This window comes from Bufo bufo, chromosome 3, assembly GCF_905171765.1.
Source record: "Bufo bufo chromosome 3, aBufBuf1.1, whole genome shotgun sequence".
NCBI classification, from domain to species: domain Eukaryota; kingdom Metazoa; phylum Chordata; class Amphibia; order Anura; family Bufonidae; genus Bufo; species Bufo bufo.
In genome coordinates, this window is record NC_053391.1 from 274,557,575 (window position 1) to 274,583,374 (window position 25,800).

The window sequence follows — 25,800 nt, forward strand, 5'->3', positions numbered from 1 at the left end:
AGACAAAGAAGAATATAGCACTATATTAGGCTAAATTGCTCTATATTAGTTTTTTTCAAATATTCGCTATAATTGCTATATATTCTTGTTTTAGAATATTAGGAATATTCGAAAAAACAAAGTTATAGCAATATAGCGAATATTCGGAAAAAAAAACGAATATAGAGCAATTTAGCTAATATAGTGCTATAATCTTCTTTGTCCAAAAGTTGAAAATTTGCAATAAAAATTTGCATTACGAAAATTCACATATTACACGATCATTACCTTGCTGATTTTTTGAGTAAAAAAATCGTAGAATATAACGAATATTTGAATTTGCGAATATTCAACGAATATCTACGAAATATTTGCAAAATAACGCAAATTCAAATATGACCCCTGCCGCTCATCACTACCATTTGCGTGCGAAGAGGCCATCACAGCCATCTTAATTGAAGATACCGCACAGAATCTTGTGTGCAGTGACGTATGACGTCACCACCCCAGCCAGCGTGATGATGTCATTACGAGATTATGCACAATGTCTTCAATCAAGATGGCCGGAACGGTCTCTACGGATCAAATGGATAACGTGAGTATTTATTTATTTTACCCTCATTAACTCCTGAAAAGCCTAAATGGTAGCCTCAGATGCTGCAATGAATTCAGCAGTCGCCGTGCCCTGTCATTGCGCCTGCTACATACAAATAAATGCTTCATCACAAAGCAAATTTCTTTGTGAAATTTGGTGAAGTAGCCAAATCAAATTTTCCATAACTTTGCTCATCTCTACTTTTAAGGACAAGTGCATTTTCACCCCTCTCTGTATTTCAGCTCTCTTTTTTTTTCTTCAGTGTATCTCTATGAGGGCTTGTTTTTGCAGGACAAGTTGTACTTTGTAATGGCTTGATTAATATTACATGTGATGTAGTGGGAAGCTGAAAAAAAAAAAATGAAATAGGCTTGAATTGGTTCCATTTTTTACTGTGTTCCATTTACAAAAATGACATGCTCAATTAAAGGAGCTGTCCGGGTTCAGAGCTGAACCCGGACATATCCATAATGTCACCCAGGCAGCCCCCCTGACTTGAGCATCGGAGCAGTTCATGCTCCGATGCTCTCCCTTGCCCTTGTGCAGAATTTGCACAGGGCAAGGACTCTTTTATTTATCATAACACACTGCTGGGCAGAGGCTTCCGCCCAGCAGTGTAAGATTATCGGCTCTCTTGGCCGGCTTTAGCCCTGCCCCAGCTGTTTTACAGGCTAGGGCAGTACTAAAGCCCGTCCATTAGTGCTGATGACGTTACCGGGCTCACTGCTGGGCAGAAGCCTCCGCCTGGCATCCCTAAGGAAAGTCCAGTTCATCACCGGAACTCACAAAATGCCTTTGCCCTGCGTGATTCAGCGCAGGGTAAAGGAGAGCATCGGAGCATGAACTGCTCCGATGCTCAAGTCAGGGGGGCTGCCTGGGTGAAAATGGGGATATGTCCGGGTTCAGAACCCGGACAACCCCATTAATTATTTGAGTAAGCGAGATTACAGTGAAACTGCCAGATGCTGCATTCCTGGTAAATACCTGCTCAGTTGCCATGTTTGAAATTGGGCACAGCATCTGAGGGGTTAAAAGTCAGTGATCGGACTTGATCGGACTGGTCTCTAATACAGACTCATCCATCAGGAGTCTACTCTGTAAGACAGCAGGCACTCAGCAGCTATAGTCCTTTAAAGACCCAAGATTTGCCATAAAATACACAGCGGATGTCAGATAAACTGCTGCCCAAACTCTGCTCAGGCCAAACTGTTTTCTCAAAGGTTGAGCAGAAACTCAGGCAAAACAGTTATGGGGTTATTCAATAGGACATTTTCTGATGACATATTCCCTTTAAATGATCTTCTGCTCATGGCTTTATACCAGAACACACAGGACACCTTCAGACGTCTTGTTGGGGCACAGCATTTCTCAGTACAAGGGGAAAAGTATTCTAACCAAGCAAAGTCATCTACTTAACCACTTCCAGACCAGAAATGTGACATGTGTCACTTTATGTAGTAATAACTTTGGAATGATTTTACTTATCCAAACCATTTGAGAATGTTTTTTTCATGACACATTGTATGTCATGTTAATGGTAAATTTGTGTCAATATGTTTTACCTTTATTTATTAAAAAATCTAAAATGTTTAGAAAATTTGGAAAATTCACTATTTTGTCAATTTGAATTTCTCTGCTTTTAGGACATATAATGATACCTCATAAAATAGTTATTAACATTCACCATATGTCAGCTTTATGTTGGCATCATTTTGGTAACATTATTATTATTATTATTATTATTATTTTTAGGACGTTAGAAGGGTTAGAACTTTAGAAGCAATTTTTGAAATTTTCAAGAAAATTTCCAAAATCAACTTTTTTATAGACTAATTCAGTTCTGAAGTCACTTTGAGGAGCAGACATAATAGAAACCACCCATAAATCACCCCATTTCAGAAACTACACACCTAAAACTCTTAAAAACAGATTTTCGAAATTTTGTGAAATGGAGGCAAAGTTTCGAAATTTCCTTTTTTTTTTTGCAGATTTTCCATTTGAATCTATTTTTTCCAGTAACACATCAAGGGATAACAACGAAATAAACCTTAATATTTATTACCCACATTCTGCAGTTTACATAAATATTTCACTTATAGTTGTAAACTGCTGTATGGGCACACAGCAACACTCAGAAGCCAAGGAGCACTATATTTTTGGAGGGCAGGTCTTGCTGGAATGGTTTTTTGGCACCATGTTACATTTGAAGTAACCCTGAGGTACCCCTGCAGTGGAAACCCTCAAAAAGTAACCCAATTTTGGAAACTACACCACCCAAGGAATTTATAAGGGGTGTCCAACAGACCTTTCACAGAATTTAAAACACTTGGCTGTGAAAATAAAAAATTACATTTAGTTTTTTTTTACAAGAAAATGGTGCTTTGGGTCCCAAACTTTGGATGCTTTCAGGCCCAGACAAGAGAATATCATCCCACAATTTGCTACCCATTTGTGGTCGTAAACTGCTGTTTGAGGATACTCCTGGGCTCAGAAGGGAAGGGACGGCATTTGGATTTTATAACATGGATTTGCTGACATGGTATTTAAGGGCCATAACTTTTTTATTTGTTTGCTGGCTTTGGTTTACTGTGTGAGGGTTTATTTTTTGCGGGACAAGCTGTAGTTTTATTTGGCACCATTTTGGGGTACATTTGGCTGTCTGATCACTTTATATCTTATTTTTATTTGTTATGAGGTTCACCATATGGTATATATGATATGATAACTTTATGCTGCAGATTAATACGATTATGGCGATACCAAATTTAAATAGTTTTTTTTCATGTTTTACTACTTTTGCATAATAAAATCCTTTTTTCATAAAAAATCTGTTATATTTGCATCACCCATTTCCATCACATTTGTTTTTTTCTGCCAACATAGATGTCTGAGGGCTTGTCTTTTGCAGGACAGACTATACTTTTTATCAGTACCATTTTTGGGTACATAAGATTTTTTGATGACTTGATATTATGTCTTTTGTGGACAAATAAAACCTGTCATTTTTATTTATTTATTTATTTAGTTAAGGCGTTCACTTGATGGGTTAGATCATATGATATTTTTATAGAGTCAGTAATTACGGATGCGGCGATACAAATATGTCAAATTATTATTTTTTTTTTTCAAGTTTTACACAATAAGAGAATTTTTGGAAGAAAACAATCATGTTTTTATGATTCTTTGAGACCTTTTTTTAATGTTTATGGCTATGGTCTTGAATGAGGGCTTGCTTTCGGTGGGATGAGGTGATGTTTTCATTGGTACCATTTTGGGGTACATAAGACTTTTTGGTCGTTTGATATTATGTTTTTTGGGTGGCAAGGTGACAAAAAATATGCTGTTTTGGCATAATTTTTATTTATTTTTTACGATGTTCACCTGATGGGGTAGACCATGTGATATTTTTATAGAGCTGGTAGTTACGGATGCGGTGATACCAAAGTTTTACACAATCATATTGTTTTGTTGCCAGTTTCTTAGAGCCATATATATATTTTTTATTTTTATGGCTATAGTCTTGTCTTGAGTGAGGGCTAGTTTTTTGGGGGGATGGGGTGATGTTTTCATTGGTACCATGTTGAGGTACATATGACTTTTTGATTGCCTAATCTTATGCTTTTTGGAAGGTGAGGTGACAAAAAATTGCTGTTTTGGCATATTTTTTATTTCTTTACACTGTTCACCTGATGGGATAGATGATGTAAAAATGTTTATAGAGACGGTCATTACGGACGCAGCGATACCAAATATGCGATATACCAAGGAGCTTTTTTTACATGTAAAAGTTTTTATTTTTTATTTCTATAAAATGCTTTTTTTATTTACACAGCAGACGACTTCCTTAGCTCCTTCAGCGCTGTGTATTCAGTGATCTAGAAGGCAGGGACACAGAGGACCAGTCCCTGCCTTCTCTATGGGAAGCGTGCAGCTGCAATCTCTGACTGGACATTCTAAAACGTCCATTCAGAGATTAATCCCGAATGGTTAAAAAGAATATGTGTTTATTCCACTATAAAATACAGTATATCCTGTTCACTCCATGTCTAAGAAGCACAGGAAATTCGGTATACACCTGTATCTCTGGAATATGTGTTCATTCTACTACAAACTACACATATATCCTGTCATTCTAGGGTTGGGCGATATCAAAAATATTCAGATGATAACGATATTGTAATGACCGGCGTCACGCACAGGGAGGGAAAAGGGAAAGCCCTGCCCAAGGGAGAGGGAAAGGTGGTGACCCTGACTCACCTTGCAGCTGGAACCTGACTGCCCAGACGTCCCTAGACGGGTTCCACACTCGTGCGGCGATCACGTGCCTAAACCCTGGCTTTCCTAGAATGAGCCCTAGATAGTGAACGGGCCGGTGGGATCGCTAGTCCACACCACTGACACTAAGAGGGAAACACCAGGGAGAGGACAGACAATACAGACAAACACATACACCCAGGTGGGCGACCACAGCAGACCACAGAGGTCCAACAGGGATCCGGAGGGTAACGTTCTGGACCAACTACCAGAGAACGCAGCAACACAGCTCCAGAGGGTCAGTATAGAAGTCCAGGCAGGAAGCTCTATATCTGGCAACCAGAGAAGTGTAAGAGGGGAATATAAGGAGGTTGGAGTGCTGGACAAGGAACAGCTGAGGAGAAGGAGCTACGGATCCCTGAGTGAGCCAAAAAGGGTTGCAAAGCAAACCCAGAAAGCTACCATACGGAAACAGCCCTATGTTACATAGAGCGCGCAGCCAACCGCTGCGACTTCCTGACCCCGGGTATAACGGAGTCAGCGTGGTTCTTGACACCCTCGTGACAGTACCCCCCCTCTCTACGAGGGGCCTCCGGACACTCAGGACCAGGTCTCTCCGGATGAGAGGCATGAAAAACCCGAACTAGCCTGTCGGCGTTTACCTCAGACGCAGGAACCCACATTCTTTCCTCGGGACCGTAACCTCTCCAATGCACCAGATATTGAAGAGAGCGGCGGACCCGACGAGAATTAACAATTTTGGATATCTAAAACTCTAGATTACCATCCACAACAACAGGAGGGGGTGGCAGCGGCGACGGTTCTAGAGGTGGAACATATTTTTTGAGTAACGACTTATGAAAGACGTTATGGATTTTAAAAGTCTGAGGTAGCTCCAGTCGAAAAGCCACGGGGTTGATGATGGCTACAATTTTGTAAGGGCCAATGAACCTAGGACCCAGTTTCCAAGAGCGAACCTTTAATTTAATATTCCTAGTAGACAACCACACATAGTCATTCACTCTTAGGTCCGGACCTGGCGACCGTCTCTTATCAGCCATGCATTTGTATTTACCTCCCATATTTTTCAAGTTAGCTTGCACCTTCTGCCATACCGATGAAAGAGATGACGAAAAACCGTTCCTCTTCGGGAACCCCAGAAGACCCCCCCCTCTTTGAAAGTACAGAATTGGGGATGAAAACCATATGCACCAAGAAATGGTGACTTGCCAGTGGATTCCTGACGACGATTATTTATGGCAAACTCAGCTAACGGTAAATATGATGACCACAACTCTTGGTTTTCAGACACAAAACATCTTAGATATGTCTCCAGGTTTTGGTTGGTGCGCTCAGTCCTGTCCATTCAACTGAGGATGGAAAGCTGAGGAAAAGGACAAGTGTACCCCCAAACGGGAACAAAAAGCTTTCCAAAATTTAGAAATAAACTGGGTACCCCCCGATCCGAAACAACATCGGAAGGGACCCCGTGAAGCTTCACGATTTCACTGATAAATACCTGAGCAAGAGTCTTAGCATTAGGTAGTGCGGGTAACGCAATGAAGTGTACCATTTTGCTAACCTGTCCACTACTACCAAAATAACTGTTTTACCCGCAGACAAAGGTAAGTCAGTGATAAATCCATTGACAGATGTGTCCATGGTCTATTGGGAATGACGAGTGGTAATAGAGACCCTGCAGGACGTGTATGCAAAACTTTTGCGCGCGCACAGGTAGAACAAGAAGACACAAAATCCAATACATCCTGACGCAACCTTGGCCACCAAAAACGACGAGACAATAGCTCCAAGGTTGCTTCACTACCCGGGTGCCCAGCAAGTGCCGAATTATGATGTTCCTTTAGTAATTAGAAACGCAGGTTCAACGGTACAAACAATTTCTCTGAGGGGCAAGAGACCGGGGCGTCCCCCTGGGCCTCTAACACCTTCCCCTCCAGAGCAGAGTGTACCGCAGAAACAACCACTCCTCTTTGAAGAATGGGTACCGGATCACTCACATTACCCCCTCCAGGGAAACAACGAGATAGTGCATCAGCCTTGGTATTCTTTGCCCCAGGACGATAAGTAATAACAAAGTTTGAACCTGGTAAAAAATAGCGACCACCTAGCTTGTCTAGGGGTGAGACGCTTAGCTGATTCGAGGTACAGAAGATTTTTGTGGTCCGTAATCACAGTGACGGGGTGGACTGCCCCCTCTAAAAAGTGACGCCATTCTTCAAACGCTAGTTTAATAGCTAATAGTTCCCTATTGCCAATATCGTAGTTCTTTTCTGCTGCAGATAGTTTTTTAGAAAAGAAAGCACAAGGACGCCATTTGCCAGGAGACGGACCCTGAGACAGCACCGCCCCCACTCCACCTCTGACGCATCGACTTCAACAATAAAAGGCTGAGAGACATCAGGTTGGACTAGTACAGGTGCCGAGGTAAACCTCTCTTTTAGAGAGGAAAAAGCAACTTTAGCGGCGTCAGACATTTAGAAAAATCTGTCCCCTTCCTAGTCATGTCAGTAAGGGGTTTTATAATAAACTGAATAATTTCTAATGAATTTCCTATAGAAATTTACGAAGCCCAAGAACCGTTGCAGTGCTTTGAGGTTCTCAGGAAGATCCCAATCTAAAATTGCCTTGACCTTCCTAGGATCCATTCGGAAACCTGCAGCAGATAAAAAATAACCTAGGAATTGTATCTCCTGAACGGCGAAGACACATTTTTCAATTTTAGCATATAATTCATTCGTCCGTAGGACCTGCAGTATCTGTCTGACATGCACCTCATGTGTTTTCAGATCAGACGAATAAATTAAAATATCATCTAGGTATATTACCACAAACCTGCCGATTAGATGACTAAAAATGTAATTAACGAAATGTTGAAAGACGGCAGGAGCATGGTCAGACCGAAAGGCATAACTAGATTTTCATAATGCCCCTCAGGGGTGTTAAAAGCTGTCTTCCACTCATCCCCCTCCTTCATACGAATCAGATTGTAGGCCCCCCTAAGATCAAGTTGGAGAACCACCTAGCACCCGCAATCTGGTTAAACAGGTCAGGAATGAGAGGAAGAGGGTATGGGTCTTGGATGGTTATCCGATTTAATTCGCGAAAATCTAGGCAAGGACGCAGGCCCCCATCTTTCTTTTTAAACGAAAGAAAAACCCTGCAGCCACGGGTGAAGAAGAGGGTCTGATGTGTCCCTTAGCCAAGCTCTCGGAGATATAATCTTTCATGGCTTGTCTCTCTGACCCGAAAGATTATATAACCTGGTCTTGGGTAATTTTGCGCCGGGAATAAGGTTAACCGGGCAATCATAAGGACGGTGAGGTGGTAACTTCTGACAACCCTTTTCAGAAAAAACGTCCTCAAAATCCGAAATAAATGTAGGTAGGGTAGTTATGGAGGCGACTAAGCAATTGCTATTTAAGCAATTTTCTCTGCAATGCTCACATCCACTCCGATATCTCCCTGGCCTGCCAATCCACCACTGGATTGTGCGCTACCAACCAGGGAAGGCCCAGCACTACCGGAGTGGGAAGCCCCTCCAGAACATAACATTAAAGCATCTCGTTATGGTGGTCCCCTACCGAAGGTGTAAATTATGAACAATGTGGGTGAGGTTTCTCTGAGACAGAGGAGCAGAATTCAATAGCGAATATGGGAATAGGTCTCTGTAGCGTACAGAGAGACAAACCCATAGTGCGGGCAAAATGGGCATCTATCAAATTGACCCCTGCTCCACTGTCTAGAAGAAAGAAATAGTCTCCGTCTTAACACCAAAAACAATAACCGCTGGCAACACAAATTGCGATGTACGTATGGAGGAAACATATACCTCCCGTCTGCCATCCTCCACACAGCCTGGGGTTAGTTAGTTTTCCAACGGTCTTTTATTTCTGAGGAAAGAAGGACAGACATTATGAAATGACCCCTCTCTCCCACAAAAAAAACAAACCCCTCAGGAGGATGGGACCTGACGAGTAGTTCCTCCTAGCTGCATAGGCTCGTCTAAGTCTGTACAGACTAACTGCTGCTTGGGAGGGGTTACCAATTGCTCCGGTTTTTTCAACCTGTCCCTAAGGCGTCTATCTATTCGGATAGAAAGGGACATAACCGCATCAAGGGAAAAGGGGGTCTCATATAATGCAAGCGCATCCTTAACCCTTTCGGATAACCCAGAGCAGAACTGACTCCTGAGAGCCGGGTCGTTCCATTGGGTATCCGTAGCCCACCTACGGAAGTCATTGCAATATTCCTCTACCGGCCGCTCTCCTTGTAGGAGTCTCCGTAATCTTGATTCAGCCAGTGCGACTCGTCAGGGTCGTCATATATGAGACCCAAGGCCCCGAAAAAACTCATCCACTGACCGAAGAGCCTGGGAATCAGTGGGTAAAGAGAACGCCCAGGACTGCGGGTCCCCCCTGCAGCAGGGAAATAACAATCCCCACCGCTGTTCTTTATTACCAGAGGAGTAAGGGCGCAGTTTAAAATATAAATTTACAGGCCTCACGGAATGTTCAAAAACTTGTCCCTTCCCCAGAAAACCTGTCAGGGAGAGGACCTTGGGTTCCGCAACAACCTGGTTACCAGTAGCAACCGCTGGGCTTGCGGTCAGTTGTAATTGCTGCTGTTGCTGGAGGACCGACGACTTCAATCCTGCCACCTTCAAAGACAGGCCATGAAATTGTTTGGACAGAGCAGCAATTTGATCCATACTGGATTCTAAGTAGGTAAAAAAAATATATATATATATATATATTTTTTTACCTACACAAAATAAGGGCCAGATATAATGTAATGACCGGCGTCACGCACAGGGAGGGAAAAGGGAAAGCCTGCCCAAGGGAGAGGGAAATGTGGTGACTCCCTGACTCACCTTGCGACTGGCACCTGACTGCCCTGACGTCCCTAGACGGGTTCCTCACCCGTGCGGCGATCACGTGCCTAAACCCTGGCTTTCCCTAGAATGAGCCCTAGATAGTGAACGGGCCGGTGGATCGCTAGTCCGCACCACTGACACTAAGAGGGAAACACAAGGGAGAGGACAGACAATACAGACAAACACATACACCCAGGTGGACGACCACAGCAGACCACAGAGATCCAACAGGATCCGGAGGGTAACGTTCTGGACCAACTACCAGAGAACGCAGCAACACAGCTCCAGAGGGTCAGTATAGAAGTCCAGGCAGGAAGCTCTATATCTGGCAACCAGAGAAGTGTGAGAGGGGAATATAAGGAAGTTGGGAGTGCTGGACAAGAACAGCTGAGGAGAAGGAGCTACGGATCCCTGAGTGAGCCAAAAAGGGTTGCAAAGCAAACCCAGAAAGCTACCATAAGGAAACAGCCCTATCTTACATAGAGCGCGCAGCCAACCGCTGTGACTTCCTGACCCGGGTATAACGGAGTCAGGCGTGGTTCTTGACACCCTTGAGACAGATAGTAAGAAATTTATCGCGATAACGATATATATCGCGATTAAATACCTGTTTAAAAGAAAAAAACACTAGGAGACGTTATACTGTATGGGGGCAGCCATAAAAGAGTCATTAGTCTGTATGGGGGGCCACAAGGGCCATTATATTGTATGGGGGGGCCACAAGGAGACGTTATACTGTATGGGGGCAGCCACAAGGAGACGTTAGTTATACTGTATGGGGGCAGCTACAAGGAGACCGTTATACTGTATGGGGGGCCACAAGGAGATGTTATACTGTATGGGGGCAGCCACAAGGAGACGTTATACTGTATGGGGGCAGCTACAAGGAGACGTTATACTGTATGGGGCAGCTACAAGGAGACGTTATACTGTATGGGGCAGCCAGCAGGAGACATTATACCGTATGAGGGCAGCCACAAGGAGACGTTATAATGTATGAGGCAGCCACAAGGAGACGATATACTGTATGAGGCCACAAGGAGACATATGAGGGCAGCCACAAGGAGACATTATACTTTATGGGGATTATGGGGGCCACAAGGAGACATTGGCTTGGGGCAGCGGCCAGGCAGCCACAACTTGGAGACATTAATTGTCACACTGTATGGCAGTGTTCGCCGGGGCAGCAGCCACAAGGAGACATTACAGTGTCAGGGGCAGCAGCCACAAGGAGACATTACAGTATGGGGGCAGCAGCGCAGCCACAAAGAGACATTACAGTATGGGGCAGCAGCCACAAAAGGAGACATTACAGTGGGGGCAGCAGCCACAAGGAAACATTACAGTATGGGGGCAGCAGCCACAAAAGGAGACATTACAGTGGGGGCAGCAGCCACAAGGAGACATTACAGTATGGGGCAGCAGCCATAGGGAGAAGGGTAAGGGGCATTTAATTTGCCCTTCTGTCTTTAAATTAAAGAGAAAAACACATGTGATTTTGCTAGCATTATTTAATAAACTGTGTATGTAATAAACCCGTGACTTTTCATTTATAGGAAACGGAAGGGTGGAAAATGAAAGACCCAGGCCTCATCATCTGAGAGTAAGAATGTGGGTAGTAGCATCAGTAGCTGCACCAGTCATCAGGCCAGTAGTAGTATTAGTAGTGGCACTGTAGCCATGGTAGTGGCAGTAGGGACAGTGGTAGCAACAGTGGCACTCAGGCCAAAACAGATCAGGGGAATCAGGAGTGGGACCAAGAAGCCATGATGACATATCATCATCTAATAAAAGTTGCGGGGAGGGTAAGGACTATGGCAATGATTGTGTGTTGACAAGGCCTGAGAGCTGTTATCGGGGTGCTGAGGAGGAGAGGGCATTAGAGGATGATGGCGGGTGGCCAAGGTGGCAATAAAAAGCCCAAACCTTCCAAAAAACTGGATAGGACCTGATCTGCTCTATTGCAGCGAAATAGAACTGGGCCTGGGAAAATAGAACAGGCCATGAATCGGAATCTGAAAAAGTCTGTCTTTCTTCTCCTGGTCTTCTTTGTGCCTGCATCCCTAAGCAGTACAGTGTCCTTGCCATCATTATCAGCTGCTTCTTCTAGTGCTAAGACTCCGCTCTTTTCTTGTCCTGTGCTCCTTTGTGAGACATCTACAGAATGTGTAGCCTTGAGAAAACTATTTGCAACAAGCAATTAGCTTGAATGCAAGCTGAGCTACCACCTGGCCAAACTGCTAGTAGCGCAGTTGCTGCAGTACCACTTAGTTGTTGTAAATGTGGCACAATTTTATGCATTCCCAAAATGTAAATTATTTTTCTAAAATGTGATTCTTTTGCAATACCACCAGCCACAGTTTTTGCCATATTCCATCAGAAAACAGGGGCTGTTGCTGGTATGGGATTTGTCTGGTTAGGTGGTTGCACAATGTGCTAATTATTGCTCCTGCAGGCTATTTGACAGTAAACTCAGAATAGTAATCAGCTCTGGCATACCCACTTCTTTAAACCCAGCGCTCATCTGCCTACAGGTGGGAGCCCTTCTGCCATCTGCTTTTCCTCCTTTTCCACATCATCTAATATCTATGAGAATATGTCATCAGGAACATCCAGCTCCTCCTATCTCTGCATCTTGCTGACTTTTCTAGGAGATGGAGACTTTGATGGTTGATTAGGAAGAAGTCAAGTCAGCAAAAGATGATAATGGTAATCATTAATACCTGCCCCCCTCTAAGGGGTACACTGGATGGTATTGGTTGGCAGGCTGGTAGTGAATAATAAAGGTTTCCATCTTATTGAGATTGAATTACATATCTTAGTTTATGGCTGATGTAGGAATAAGTAAATGTATAAATAAATAAAACTGACACAGAATAAGGGCTTATGCACATGGCTGTTGCTCGGCAGTGCTCTTATTGCAGCCCGCAGTGGGTCTGCAATCCGGAAGGTGTGGTGTGGAATGGAGGCACGGAACCCCACGGAAGCACTAAGGAGTTCTTCCGTGGGGTTTCTCTCCATGCCTCCGCATTGCAAAAAAAGTAGTGCATGCAAGTTGAATAAGTTTAGATCCGCACGGATGTTTTCCGCGCATTGAGGACTGCAAACTGCGAGAAATGGCTGTGTGCATGAGCCCTAAGTCTCCCTGAACTCTCCCTCTCCAATATTCTTCTATTAGTTGTTTTTAGCAACTCTGTCGCTAACGCATGACTGCTTGCCATGTCTCTCCCTATGCTTAGCTCACAGGACAATGGCAGAGACCCCCCCCCAAATAATAATAATAATTCTGCAGAGAGACGACTATGTCATACAGTCCCTGATCAAAAGTTTAAGACCACTTAAAAAATGGCAAAAAAAATCATATTTAGCATGGCTGGGATCTTAACAAGGTTCCAAAGTAGAGCTTCAACCTGCAGCAAGAAGAAATGGGGAGTGAGCAAAACATTTTTTGAGCACATTTTTTTTATGAAAACAACGAATAAACTGAAACAGGCTGTTTTTCAGTTGATCAAAGTTTAGGGACCACACCTCCCAAAAAAACTAAACCCCCCAAAAACAGAAATCCAACTTCCAAACATGAACTCAGTAATGAGTAGCTCTGCCGTTATTGTTTATCACTTCAAAAATTCGTTTCGGCATGCTTGATGCAAGCGTTTCCATGAGGTGAGTGGGAACATTTCTCCAAGTGGTGAAGACGGCCGCACGAAGGCCATCTACTGTCTGGAACTGTTGTACATTTTTGTAAACTTCCCTTGCCATCCATCCCCAAAGGTTCTCAACTGGATTTTAGATCAGGGGAACACGCAGGATGGGCCTTTTGGCTCAGTGATGTTATTGTCCTGGAAGAAGTCCCTTGTCCTGCAGGCATTGTCTACTTTAGCGTTGTCCTGTTGAAAAACCCAGTTGTTACCACACAGATGAGGGCCCTGAGTCATGAGGAATGCTCTCTGCAACATCTGGACATAGCCAGCGGCCGTTTGATGCCCCTGCACTTTCCTGAAGCTCCTTGTTTCCACTGAAGGAAAAAGCACCCCAGACCATTATGGCGCCCACCTTCACTGTGGTGCCGTAGAAAACATCTCAGGTGGATCTGCTAGTCATGCCAGTAATGTTGGAAACCCATCAGGACCATCAAGGTTTTTAAAACTTTCTTCCACCTTTGAATGTCCCCATGTTTGGTGCTCTCATTGCAAAGTCCCAAACGAGCAGTTCTGTGGCATTCAAGGAGACGAGGTCTTTGAAGACGTTTTTTGTTTTTGAAAGCCCTTCAGTCTCAAATGCCAGTCTGATGGTTATGGGGCTGCAATGAGCACCAGTAAAGGCCTTAATTTGGGGTCGAGGAGCGTCCAGTGTCTTGACGGAACAGCCAATTGGATCCTCCGGCTAAGTGCTGATGAATTTTTTTGGGTCTTCCACTTGACTTTTTTTGTTCCATAACCCTCAGGATCATTTAAGAATTCCAAATGACTGTCTTACTGCGTCCCCACCTCAGCAGCTATGGCGCGCTCTGAGAGGACCCTCTTATGCAGTTCAACAACCCGACCACATTTAAAAAGGGAGAGTTTTTTTGCCTTTGCCATCACAACGTGTGACTACCTGACAGAAAATGACAATGAATCCATATCTTTGCACAGATTTGGCCTTTTAAAGGCATGTGGTCCAAAAATTTTAATCAGCTGAAAAACAGCCTGTTTCAGTTTCATCATTATTTTCAATTAATTGAATGCTCAAAAAATGTTTTGTCTTACTCTCATTTCTTCTTGTTGCATGTTGAAGCTCTACTTGGAACCTTGTTAAGATCCAACAATGTAAAATAAGATTTTTTGCCATTTTTTCAAGTGGTCTTAAACTTTTGATCAGGACTGTACCTTGTCCAAAAATAGACAGAGACACTCGCAGTGCATTGTTCCATGACAAGCACGTTGTAAGAGTAAGCTTTATGCTAGGATGTAAAAGAAATATGCAATCAGGTGTGTAAATTGCATCAGGCAAAGGTCCATGGGGGAGCACCAAGGAATCAGGTCACTTGCCCCAACATGGACCATCTGTTCCCCGCACACAATCCTCGTCAGCGCCGCAGACTCCAATCCAGGGACCGTAAACCTTCCTTGCATATTGCCATAATTTAGCGGGCACAAGCATCTGGGGCACAAGCCCACTGTATACGCCCTGTAAAGCCACGCCCCACCACATGAAGCCATGTTCCCAACGACCTTCAGCAGTCCCCCTTCACAGTAGTTATTAACCCTTTTCAGCATTCCCCCTTCACAGTAGTTATTAACCCCTTTCAGCAGTCCCCCTTCAGTCAATGGAGGACTGCTGAAAGGGGTTAATAACTACTGTGAAGGGCCTAGCCGTCTGGGCAACCCCACAGATCATCCCCTCAGTAATCCGTATCCTGCAGTAACTTAACTTTAAATCAGTGCTCAGGCGCAGGTGCGTGACTTACACACTCAACTCCAGTAACAGGCTCAAACCCCAAATTTTTTGACCTAACTACGCCCCTGATTGAACGTATTGGTAAAATACAGTTTTAGGAATAAGAAACTCCAGCTGGAGCTTTGTGAATGATTTCATACCCTCTCCTGTATGTATCTGATAAAGAAAAAGAATGCCCCTTTCTTCCCAAGGGGAAAAGACTTCTAGTGTAAACATTTCTGATAATTGTGGATTGCGCCATAAGGGAGTATGGCCATGTAATCCCTCAAGCCCGATCATTTATTTAAACCTAGACCAAACTTTCGGTATTAGAGAAATGGTGGGGTAGCTCCCAGAGTAAAAGTGTGGCCTCCCCAGCTCTGTCATAGTGATGGGCACCTTTTGCTTCATAATAAAAGAGGCGATCCTCACCGAGAGTCCCAGCTTTGAATGCTGTCCCCACTTCTTAAGGTGTTGTAATTGTGCTGCAATGAAATAATGCCAAGGCCTCCCTCCTCCTTGCCCCTTTGAAGGGTTTCCAGGCGGAATCTGGTTTGTTGTTTTTTTCACACCAAGGAGCAGAAAATACCCTGAATCTTGTAGAATATCTGCTGGGGAATCCATACGGGGGAGTTGTGCAATACATAAAGCAGAGGCATGAGTATCTTTTTAATTAAATTACAACGGCCGACCACCGAGAGAGGTAATTTACACCTGGCATTGACTTTTCCTATAAATTTAACAATTAGGTAATCAATGTTGGTTTTAACGTAATCAGTAAATATAGGTGTGATCACAACGCCCAGATATTTAAAGCTGCGGGTTATCTGCAGTTGGAGTTGGGTCAAAGCCATCTGAGACAGAAGGGGATCAAGTGGAAGAATTACAGATTTGTCCTAATTGATAGTCAGCCCTGACAGTTTCCTGAATTCAATAATATCATGCATAATGGGGTTAATGGAGTGTTCCAAATTTCTGACATATAGGAGCATGTCATCGGCGTACAGGGACACTCTTTCCTCACTCGAGCCCAGGGGGAACCCTTCCCATGCAGGAGAAGAATATAAAAGGCAGGCCAGGGGTTCAATGGCAATTGCAAATAGAGGGGATAAAGGGCAGCCCTGTCTCGTTCCCCTGTGCAATGTAAATTGTGCAGAAAGTTCCCCATTCGTCCTAATCCTTGCCACTGGTGAACTATATAGTAGCTTAACCCAGGACATAAATCCCTGGCTAAACCCCATGGTCTCCATAACCGCCCCCAAGTATTCCCAATCCACGCTGTCAAGATATTATTGCCTGGCATCCCTCAGTGTCAACAGGCCTTTGCAAATAATTAAAAAAGAGTCTACGAAGGTTAATGGAGGTACTCTTGTCAGGCATAAAGCCAGATTGGTCTTTATGTATGAGGGAAGTATTAACCTTGCTAAGCCGATTGGCCAGTACCTTTGCTAGTATTTTTACACCACCACTTCCTGCATAGATGCCGGCAATGTCCCCAATCTCAAAGCATCATTAAAGGGTATCTAGTAAATGAAGAAGGGTGATCTCTTGGTATCTTTTGAAATTCTGACGGAAGGCATTCTCATTGGGGAACGATCTAAAAGCCTTCCCAAGTTCCTCCAATTCTAAGGGCTTGTCCAGGTGACAACTTAGGGACAGATATATCAGCAAGGTAGGATTTTATATCACTACCTCCCATCAATAATTTGGAAGTACAGTTGCAAGAAAAAGTATGTGAACCCTTTGGGATGATATGGATTTCTGCATAAATTGGTCATAAAATGTGATCTGATCTTCATCTAAGTCACAACAATAGACAATCACAGTGTGCTTAAACTAATAACACACAAAGAACTAAATGTTACCATGTTTTTTATTGAACACACCATGTAAACATTCACAGTGCAGGTGTAAAAAGTATGTGAACCCTTGAATTTAATAACTGGTTGAACCTCCTTTGGCAGCATTAACTTCAACCAAACGTTTCCTGTAGTTGCAGATCAGACGTGCACAGGAGTAATTCTTGACCATTCTCTTTACAGAACTGTTTCAGCTCAGCAATATTCTTGGGATGTCTGGTGTGAATCGCTTTCTTGAGGTCATGCCACAGCATCTCAATCGGGTTGAGGTCAGGACTCTGACTGGGCCACTCCAGAAGGCGTATTTTCTTCTGTTTAAGCCATTCTGTTGTTGATTTACTTCTATGCTTTGGGTCGTTGTCCTGTTGCAACACCCATCTTCTGTTGAGCTTCAGCTGGTGGACATATGGCCTTAAGTTCTCCTGCAAAATGTCTTGATAAACTTGGGAATTCATTTTTCCTTCAATGATAGCAATCCGTCCAGGCCCTGATGCAGCAAAGCAGCCCCAAACCATGATGCACCCACCACCATACTTCCCAGTTGGGATGAGGTTTTGATTTTGGTGTGCTGTGCCTCTTTTTTCTCCACACATAGTGTTGTGTGTTTCCTTCCAAACAACTCAACTTTGGTTTCATCTGTCCACAGAAATTTTTTCCAGTACTGCTGTAGAACATCCAGGTGCTCTTGTGCAAACTGTAAACATGCAGCAATGTTTTTTTTTTGGTCAGCATGGTAGCATATGCCAGAGACTTTTGTAAGTCTTTAGCTGACACTCTAGGATTCTTCTTCACCTCATTGAGCAGTCTGCGCTGTGTTCTTGCCATCATATTTACAGGACGGCCACTTCTAGGGAGAGTAGCAGCAGTGCTGAACTTTCTCCATTTATAGACATTTGTCTTACCGTGGACTGATGAACAGCAAGGCTTTGGAGATACTTTTATATCCCTTTCCAGCTTTATGCAAGTTAACAATTCTTTATTGTAGGTCTTCTGAGAGCTCTTTTGTGCGAGGCATCATTCACATCAGGCAATGCTTCTTGTGAAGAAGCAAACCCAGAACTGGTGTGTGGTTTTTTATAGGGCAGGGCAGCTGTAACCAACACCTCCAATCTAATCTCATTGATTGGACTCCAGTTGGCTTACACCTCACTCCAATTAGCTCTTGGAGATATCATTAGTCTAGGGGTTCACATACTTTTTCCACCTGCACTGTGAATGTTTACATGGTGTGTTCAATAAAAACATGGTCCTCAGTGAGCAATAAACTCCATTCCATGGGACCAGTAGGTCTTATTGTTGCAAGCTGCTCTTTTAGATCCAGGACATGCTCATTTTGGGCTTCAAAGTCAAGGAGGTCTTATCAGTGATTAACAGCTAGCTCTATATAAACAGAGGGAAGGCTGTCAGGTATTTACAGGACCGCCTCCTTGACTTCAAAGCCTAGAATGAGCAGGAATTTAATTGAATCAAATATAAGTTAGGGCTTATGCATACAACCATAGCCTGTTTTGCTGTCCACAAATTGCAGATCTGCAAAACACAGATACCGGCCACGAGTATTCTGCATTTTGCGGAACGGAATGTGCTGCCCTCTATAGAACGGGTTTATCCTTGTCTGTAATGCAGACAAGAATAGGACATGTTCTATTTTTTTGTGGGTGCAACAGAATGGACATATGGATGCGGACAGCACAAAGAGTGTTGTCCACATCTTTTGCGGCCCCACTGAAGTGAATAGGCCCACATTCAAACCACACAAAATGCAGATCGGATGAGGAAAAAAAACTTTGTGTGCATGAGCCCTTATACTGAATATATTCCCTCAAAACTATATCAATCTGCTCAGCTCCTCCTGCTCTATAACATGTCTGCAGCTCAAACATCTTGTTCAACGTGATAGGTTCCCTTTAAGCAAAAACAAGATGTGTACAAATCCTAATTTACACAGAGCTGAGATGCTCTAGTAGCAGTCTGTGGATTTTCTTACTAATAAGAATATGGCTTAAAGGGGTTGTCACAGTTATTTCTTTGTTGTTCTTTGTGTGTTTCTAACTAGGCAAATGTAAGAGCTTTACAATATACTTCCTTCATCTGCAGTGACTGCTTTCTCAGATTTCACTGAGGGTCACATGACCTGTGATGTCAACTTCTCTCCCTGCTCTGATAATGTTTCATGCACAAGCCTGAGAGAGCAGATGTGTGTCTGTACACCAGACGTCACTGTGCTGAACACGCCCCTCTGCACTGCGATCTGCCCTGTGTCTCTCTTTCACTGAATACTTCAGGAAACATTAACCCCTTCAGCAGCACACTCTCAGGGCTGGAGGCTTTCCTGTGTAGGATCTTCCCTCCTCATCCTGCAGACAAAGAGCTGGCAGACTGGATGAGTTCTGCAGAGCATTGCACAAGAACAGAGAACAGGTCAGGGGAAGATCCTGTGTGTATCAGCAGTATCATTGTACAGCTGGGACTTGTAGACCTACACATACCTCATGCTGCTGAGTATCCCAGCAGGCAGACATGTCACTAAGGGTAGCACTTATATTCACTACCTTTGCAGAGTAGGGGGAGGAGCACAAATATTCATGAAGAAACCTCAGAGATTGTTGTTGTTGCAGGTAAACAAAGGGCCAGAAGAGAACCAGTGAAATGAGGAAATAGAATATTATATATTTATAGCGCTATATATATATTTTTTTATTAACAGACTGACCCGAACAGTACAATTGTATAGCCAATACGAACAGAACAGCCGGGCTAATGATTATAACATGCTATGTTCAGTCAACTGGAGAGGGGAGTCACTACTCAGACTAGAAGTGTAGCTCAGACTTTGAAGTGTGGACAGTAACAGGAGAAGGGGAGCAGTAACGAATAAAACTTAACTTTTAATATGTCTATTCTCCCTGGGTAGGGAATAAAAGACCCCTTATAAACAAAAAAACACACAATGACAGACGTAGATCCTGGGTTGGTGTGCCGCAAGTGTTGTCTTGCACACCAAATCAGGTGTCGTCCTCCCTAGGCCTGCGAATGGCGTCGCAGAGGCCCATGGGGGATAGACCGTAAGATCCCTTAATCCTAGTCCCAAGATAGGGTATTAGGACCAAGCTGATAAGAAATGGAAAGGTTTTACCAATTCTTAAAGAGGCCTCACTTGTTGGCCACGTATAGTGGGTTAGTGCAGGAGGTGGTCACGTGCAGCAGGTCAGTCGTTCATCAGATGTCCATAGGAAAGAGGATATCCGAAATATCAGTCAGATCTGGTATTAGAGCAGTCTCACCAGAGAAACTTACCCTAGTACCACCCTGCTTGACCTATCCGGCCCTAGTGACCTAACACGGAGTCCGTGCCCCGCAAGGGGTGGCCCCGTCCGGAACCTTGCCCTGATAAGGAGTCCCTATGTGACCCTAAAGCAGGGTGACCAGGGGTGGAGCCCTAAGTATCAAGGCAAGTAGAGGTGTAAAACCGTAATAAATTGCGTGTGCCGCAAAATATGAATAAATGAAAATGAAGGGTGGACAAGCGCAAATGAGTTGCGCGTCCAGTGATATGTGAGTGTGTCCCAACGCGTTTCATTGATCTAACATATCTTGGTCCGCTTTCATAAGTCTTCAATGTAATACCCCCATATACTTGCAATATTGTAATACCTTTTATACAGTTGCAATAGGTAGACTGACAGGAGCCATAATAATAAGCCCTGTGTCCCCTGACGATTTATGGGGCCTTAGACTTATGAAAGCGGACCAAGATATGTTAGATCAATGAAACGCGTTGGCACACGCTCACATATCACTGGACGCGCAACTCATTTTTTGTTTGTAAGGGGTCTTTTATTCCCTACCCAGGGAGAATAGACATATTAAAAGTTAAGTTTTATTCGTTACTGCTCCCCTTCTTCACTTGTGCTTCACTCCTTTGAGCGGTATCCAGGAGAACTGCACCCGCAGTCACCTATCCTGGAAAGACACCATATATTTTTTTTCTTCCAGAAACAGGAGAACCTAGAAAAAACCCACACATATAACAAAGAACATACAAGCTGTATGGAGATTAGAGTCAAACGTTGGTTGCATTGGATCCAAGAACTAAGCAATCATGCTTAAAAATAACTCTATGTACAGTATTGCTGAAAATCCATTTCATTTGGTGATATTTAAAGTCTTATATCATTATTTTTGCTCACCTTTTGATCCAGTAAATAATAGTTCTTCAGTAGCATCTACGCAGAGGACAGGCTTTGTATGCCCTTCGGCTATAGCTACACATTGGAGTGGGGCTGTCCTGGAACCTTTTTGATTGCCTACAGGAGAAATCACCCCCCCTGAATGGTAGAAAATATAAAGTATTATTAATGCTGCAGGCTGAAGAAAAACGGTTCACTGTATGTTAAGCAACTTGTATTAGGAAGAATGTGTGAAATTAATCAGGTAATATGACCAATCACAATACATTAGTAAGTGCTTTGTATTTACTTTGTATATATGAAAATTGCCATTTGAAGCAGTGAGGCAACCCATTTAATGCTTTTGTAAAAGTGTAAAATTCTGGCTTCTCGCTCCCCCTTTAATCTTTACCCATCCTTTGGCTGAACTTAATGGATATATGTCTTTTTTCCAACTGTACTAATGATGTTACCGTATTTTTCGCTTTATAAGACGCACCTTTTCCCCCCAAAAGTGGGGGGGAAATGGCTGTGTGTCTTATAAAGCGAATAGTAGTTAGCGCTTCCATTATGAAAGCGCTCACTAGTATGCTTTAGGTGCCGGGAGTAGGGAGCAAAGCGCTGCAAGCGCTTGTAATACTCACCCTCCCGGACTTGATTCCTGGGGCCCGCGCTGCACTGTCATGACCCCGTACAGCGTCAGGACGTAGTGCACACACTATGACCTGACGTTGCACTCAGTCAGTTGACATTGCAGCGTGGCCGGAGAAGACATGGGAGCGCCACTGGCGCAGGAGGGGTAAGAGAAGTTTTTGATTTTATTCTGATGTGAGGTCTGATGGGGGTTCTGGCAAGGAACTCTGATTGGGGGGGTCTGACAATGAGGGCTGATATAAGGTCTGATGGGGGTTCTGACAATGAGGGCTAATTTGAGGTCTGGTCTGAAATAAAGGGCTTATCTGAGGTCTGATAGGGGTCTCACATTGAGTGCTGATATGAGGTCTGATGGGGGTCTGAAATAAAGGGCTGATATAAGATCTGATGGGATCTGACATGGAGGGCTGATATGTGGGTCTGATGTGATGTCCTGATATGGGGGTCTGATCAGATGTACTGATATTTATGGGGGGTCTGATCTGAGGATCTGATATGAGGTCTGATGAAAAATATTTTTTTCCTCCTCTAAAACCTGGGGTGCTTCTTATCATCAGGTGTGTCTTATAAAGTGAAAAATACAGTAACTATTAAAATAAGAAGTTCCACTCCACTGACTTTCTAAAGTAAGAACCCAAAGTCTCGTTTCAAATTTGTACAATACTTGCTGTACTCTACCTAGGGCTGTCATCAGGAATTTCGGGGTTCCAAACAGGTAAATTATGTGGGACTTCCCTCCTGGCCCTTCATATTCATAGCCATAACTGCTATACCGTAAGTTTTTTCTTATGTCAGGTTGTTTTGTCATACATAAGTAAAATCAACTTTCATTATGGGTTAATGAAGGATTTTTTTATTTATTTATGCTGTTTACGGATTACCATAAATAAAGCGTTTACTATATTGTACAAGTTATGATTACAGAGATACCAAATCCTGTCTTGTGATATTTAGTAAAAAGTATTTATTGTAATGATTTTTTCTCCATAAAATTTTTTAGTAACAGGGGTTGTCCTGCCATTTTTATTGATGACCTATAGTCAAGATAGGTCAACAATATCTGATTGCTGAGGGTCCAACAACTGGCACCCGCACCGATCAGCTGTTTGAAGAGGAAGTGGCGCTCCATGTGAGTTCTCCATGGCGTTCCTGTTCACTGCCCTTCTCTTAAAGTGGTTTTGTCACTTCAGAAAATACTGTAGCATTTATCATGAAGAGAAAGTTAATACAATCCACTTACTAATGTACTGTCATTGCCCATATTGCTTCCTTTGCTAGCTGGATTTATTTTTCCATCACTTCTCGTTTCTATGGTTACGAACACCCTGCAATCCATCAGATTGGCTGTGCTTGCACACTATAAAAAAAAAGCACAAGCCTATGTGTGCTCCAACGGTCCCGGTCACCAGCAGTGCCAGCATTTTTCCTATAGTGTGCAAACATGAGCACCATTGATGGATTGCACCCATCACCAGTACCAATGTGAATCAAGCCTTGCAGCATGTTCACACCTGTGTTGCAGGCTCTGCTTGGAGCCTTCATCACGGTTTACGCCAAAAAAAGTGGACAAAAAGTCCCACATTGAAGACTTTTTTCCCCACAAAAAAAATCTGAAACCTAAATGAAAACCAAATGGACGCCATTATAGTCAATGGGGTAATCCGTTATGTGTTGAATCCAACACTTCTGTTATTGTCATTGTTCTGCTCCTCTAACGAGGCAGAACAACAGAAATAACTACTGGTCATGTGAACGTCACTTTAGGGATTGCATTTATCAATAATGAAGACGAAATCAATACCAATCTTAAAGAAGAATTCCTACAAAAAATGTTATTCTCTGACCTGTTAGAAAGGTGCATGATGTAAACTGTAGTGAATTTAATCTTACCAGTCACCGTATGCTTCAAAACATATTTATTGGTATACTAGCAAAGATGGAGAAAATGTACAAGGCATACAAATGATTACAGTATAAATGATAGTAGATCTCTAGCGTTATTGAATACTATCGAGTTACATGAATAAAGGAGTACAGAGTACAAAGGGTTCAGCTCTCGCGACTCTCCCAGTCAGAAAATAAAAGGAATAAGGAAGGAGGGGGGGAGGAACGACGACAAACAGTCAAGTCTTCCATATACTAAAGCAAATATTTAGAGAGATAAGAAATACTGTTAGGAGAGTTGGCACAGTTTAACCAGGGATTTCATATTTGCGAGCCTCGTTCCCTGGTATCATTCAAAGTGGCATTTAATTTTTCATATAACGCAATGCGGTTGACTCTGAGAATAACCTCTGATACCTAAAGTGAGGGAGACTGCCACCTGGATGCAACATGAATCCTTGTGGACATTAGAATATATTGTAGAAACTTATAGGCAGTATGGTTAAATGTTGGCAGTTTAAGGCCTAGCAGATATACAGGTGAGGACAAGGGGAGATCCTTCCTAAACACTTCAAATAGTCCTCTTTTGATGTTGGTCCAGAATTGTCTCACTATGGGACAAGTCCACCAAACATGAAGGTTGTTACTGGTTTCTTGGCAACCTCTAAAACATAAAGGAGAAACCACTGGATAAATGAGGTGTGATCTAGAAGGTACCATATAAACTCAGTGAAGTACTGTATCTTTAAAGAGGTCTCCATTCTGGCAGCTTCTCTTACTGATCGTTGTACAGCATTCATGCCACTGCTCCAATATGAGGGTCTCTCCCAAATCTACCTCCCAGCCGTGCATAAAGGCCAACTTGATGTCAGAAAGTGGTGAATTCAAAATAGAATAAGGAAGGGAGAGAATACCCCTCTCTAAAGCTCTATATTTGCAGAGCCGCTCAAATACTGTCTTGTAAAGTTTATTGTGCAGTTTGTTGAGACCAGGGAAGATAAAAATAGAAGACTTGAGTAAGGCTACTTTCACACTAGCATTTTTGGCGGATCCGTCATAGATCTGCAAAAATGCTTCCGTTACAATAATACAACCGCATGCATCCGTCATGAACGGATCCGGTTGTATTATGTCTTCTATAGCCATGACGGATCCGTCTTGAACACCATTGAAAGACGGATCAGTTTTCTATTGTGCCAGAGAAAACTGATCCATCCCCATTGACTTACATTGTGTCAGGACGGATCAGTTTGGCTCCGCTTCTTCAGGTGGACAGCAAAATGCTGCAGGAAATCTCCTAAATCTCAAATGAAGTCCTTTGAAGGAGGAAAATATTTTTGGAAAATAACAGCATTTACTGAATATCATCTGCAGATATCCAAGGTATTTCTTAAAGGTAGTGTGTCATGTAAATTTCACTAATATAACTACCAGCATTGGCCTTCACCAAAATGGCACCCAAGCAGGCTTTCCTGCTTCTCCCTTCTCTGCTGTCTGCTCCTCCCTAACCTCCCAAAGCTTCCACCTACATCGTCATGATGGCCATTGCTGGTAGTTATATTAGAAAGATTTACATGACAGACTCCTTTTAATGATCACCAGGCTCCTAGGAAGATCCAGTCAATGTTCAGATGGAACAAACCAAGCAAATCTTAGGCTACTTTCACACTCGTGTTTTGGGAGGATCCATCATGGATCTGCAAAAACAGATCCGTTACAATAATACAACCGCATGCATCCATCATGAACGGATCCGTTTGTATTATCTGTAACATAGCCAAGACGGATCCGTCATGAACTCCATTGAAAGTCAATGGGAGACCGATCCGTTTTCTATTGTGCCAGATTTTGTCAGAGAAAATAGATCCATCCCCATTGACTTACATTGTGTGCCAGGACGGATCCGTTTGGCTCAGTTTCATCAAGTGGACAGCAAAATGCTGCAGGCAGTGTTTTGGTGTCCGCCTTCAGAGCGGAATGGAGACTAAAAGGAGGCAAACTGATGCATTCTGAGTGGATCCTTTTCCATTCAGAATGCATTAGGGCAAAACTGATCCGTTTTAGACCGCTTGTGAGAGCCCATGACGGATCTCA

The 25,800-nt window shown here is 43.2% G+C and overlaps 1 protein-coding gene across 1 annotated transcript in view; it reads right to left on the bottom strand.

Annotated features, from left to right (window-relative positions):
* Nucleotides 1-25,800, bottom strand: part of KIF21B (kinesin family member 21B) — a 1,425,990-nt gene that overhangs the window by 407,796 nt on the left and 992,394 nt on the right. Inside the window, exon 32 of the mRNA XM_040424150.1 lies at nt 21,190-21,327. Coding sequence (XP_040280084.1) covers nt 21,190-21,327 — 138 coding nt within the window. The remainder of the gene's footprint in view (nt 1-21,189; nt 21,328-25,800) is intronic.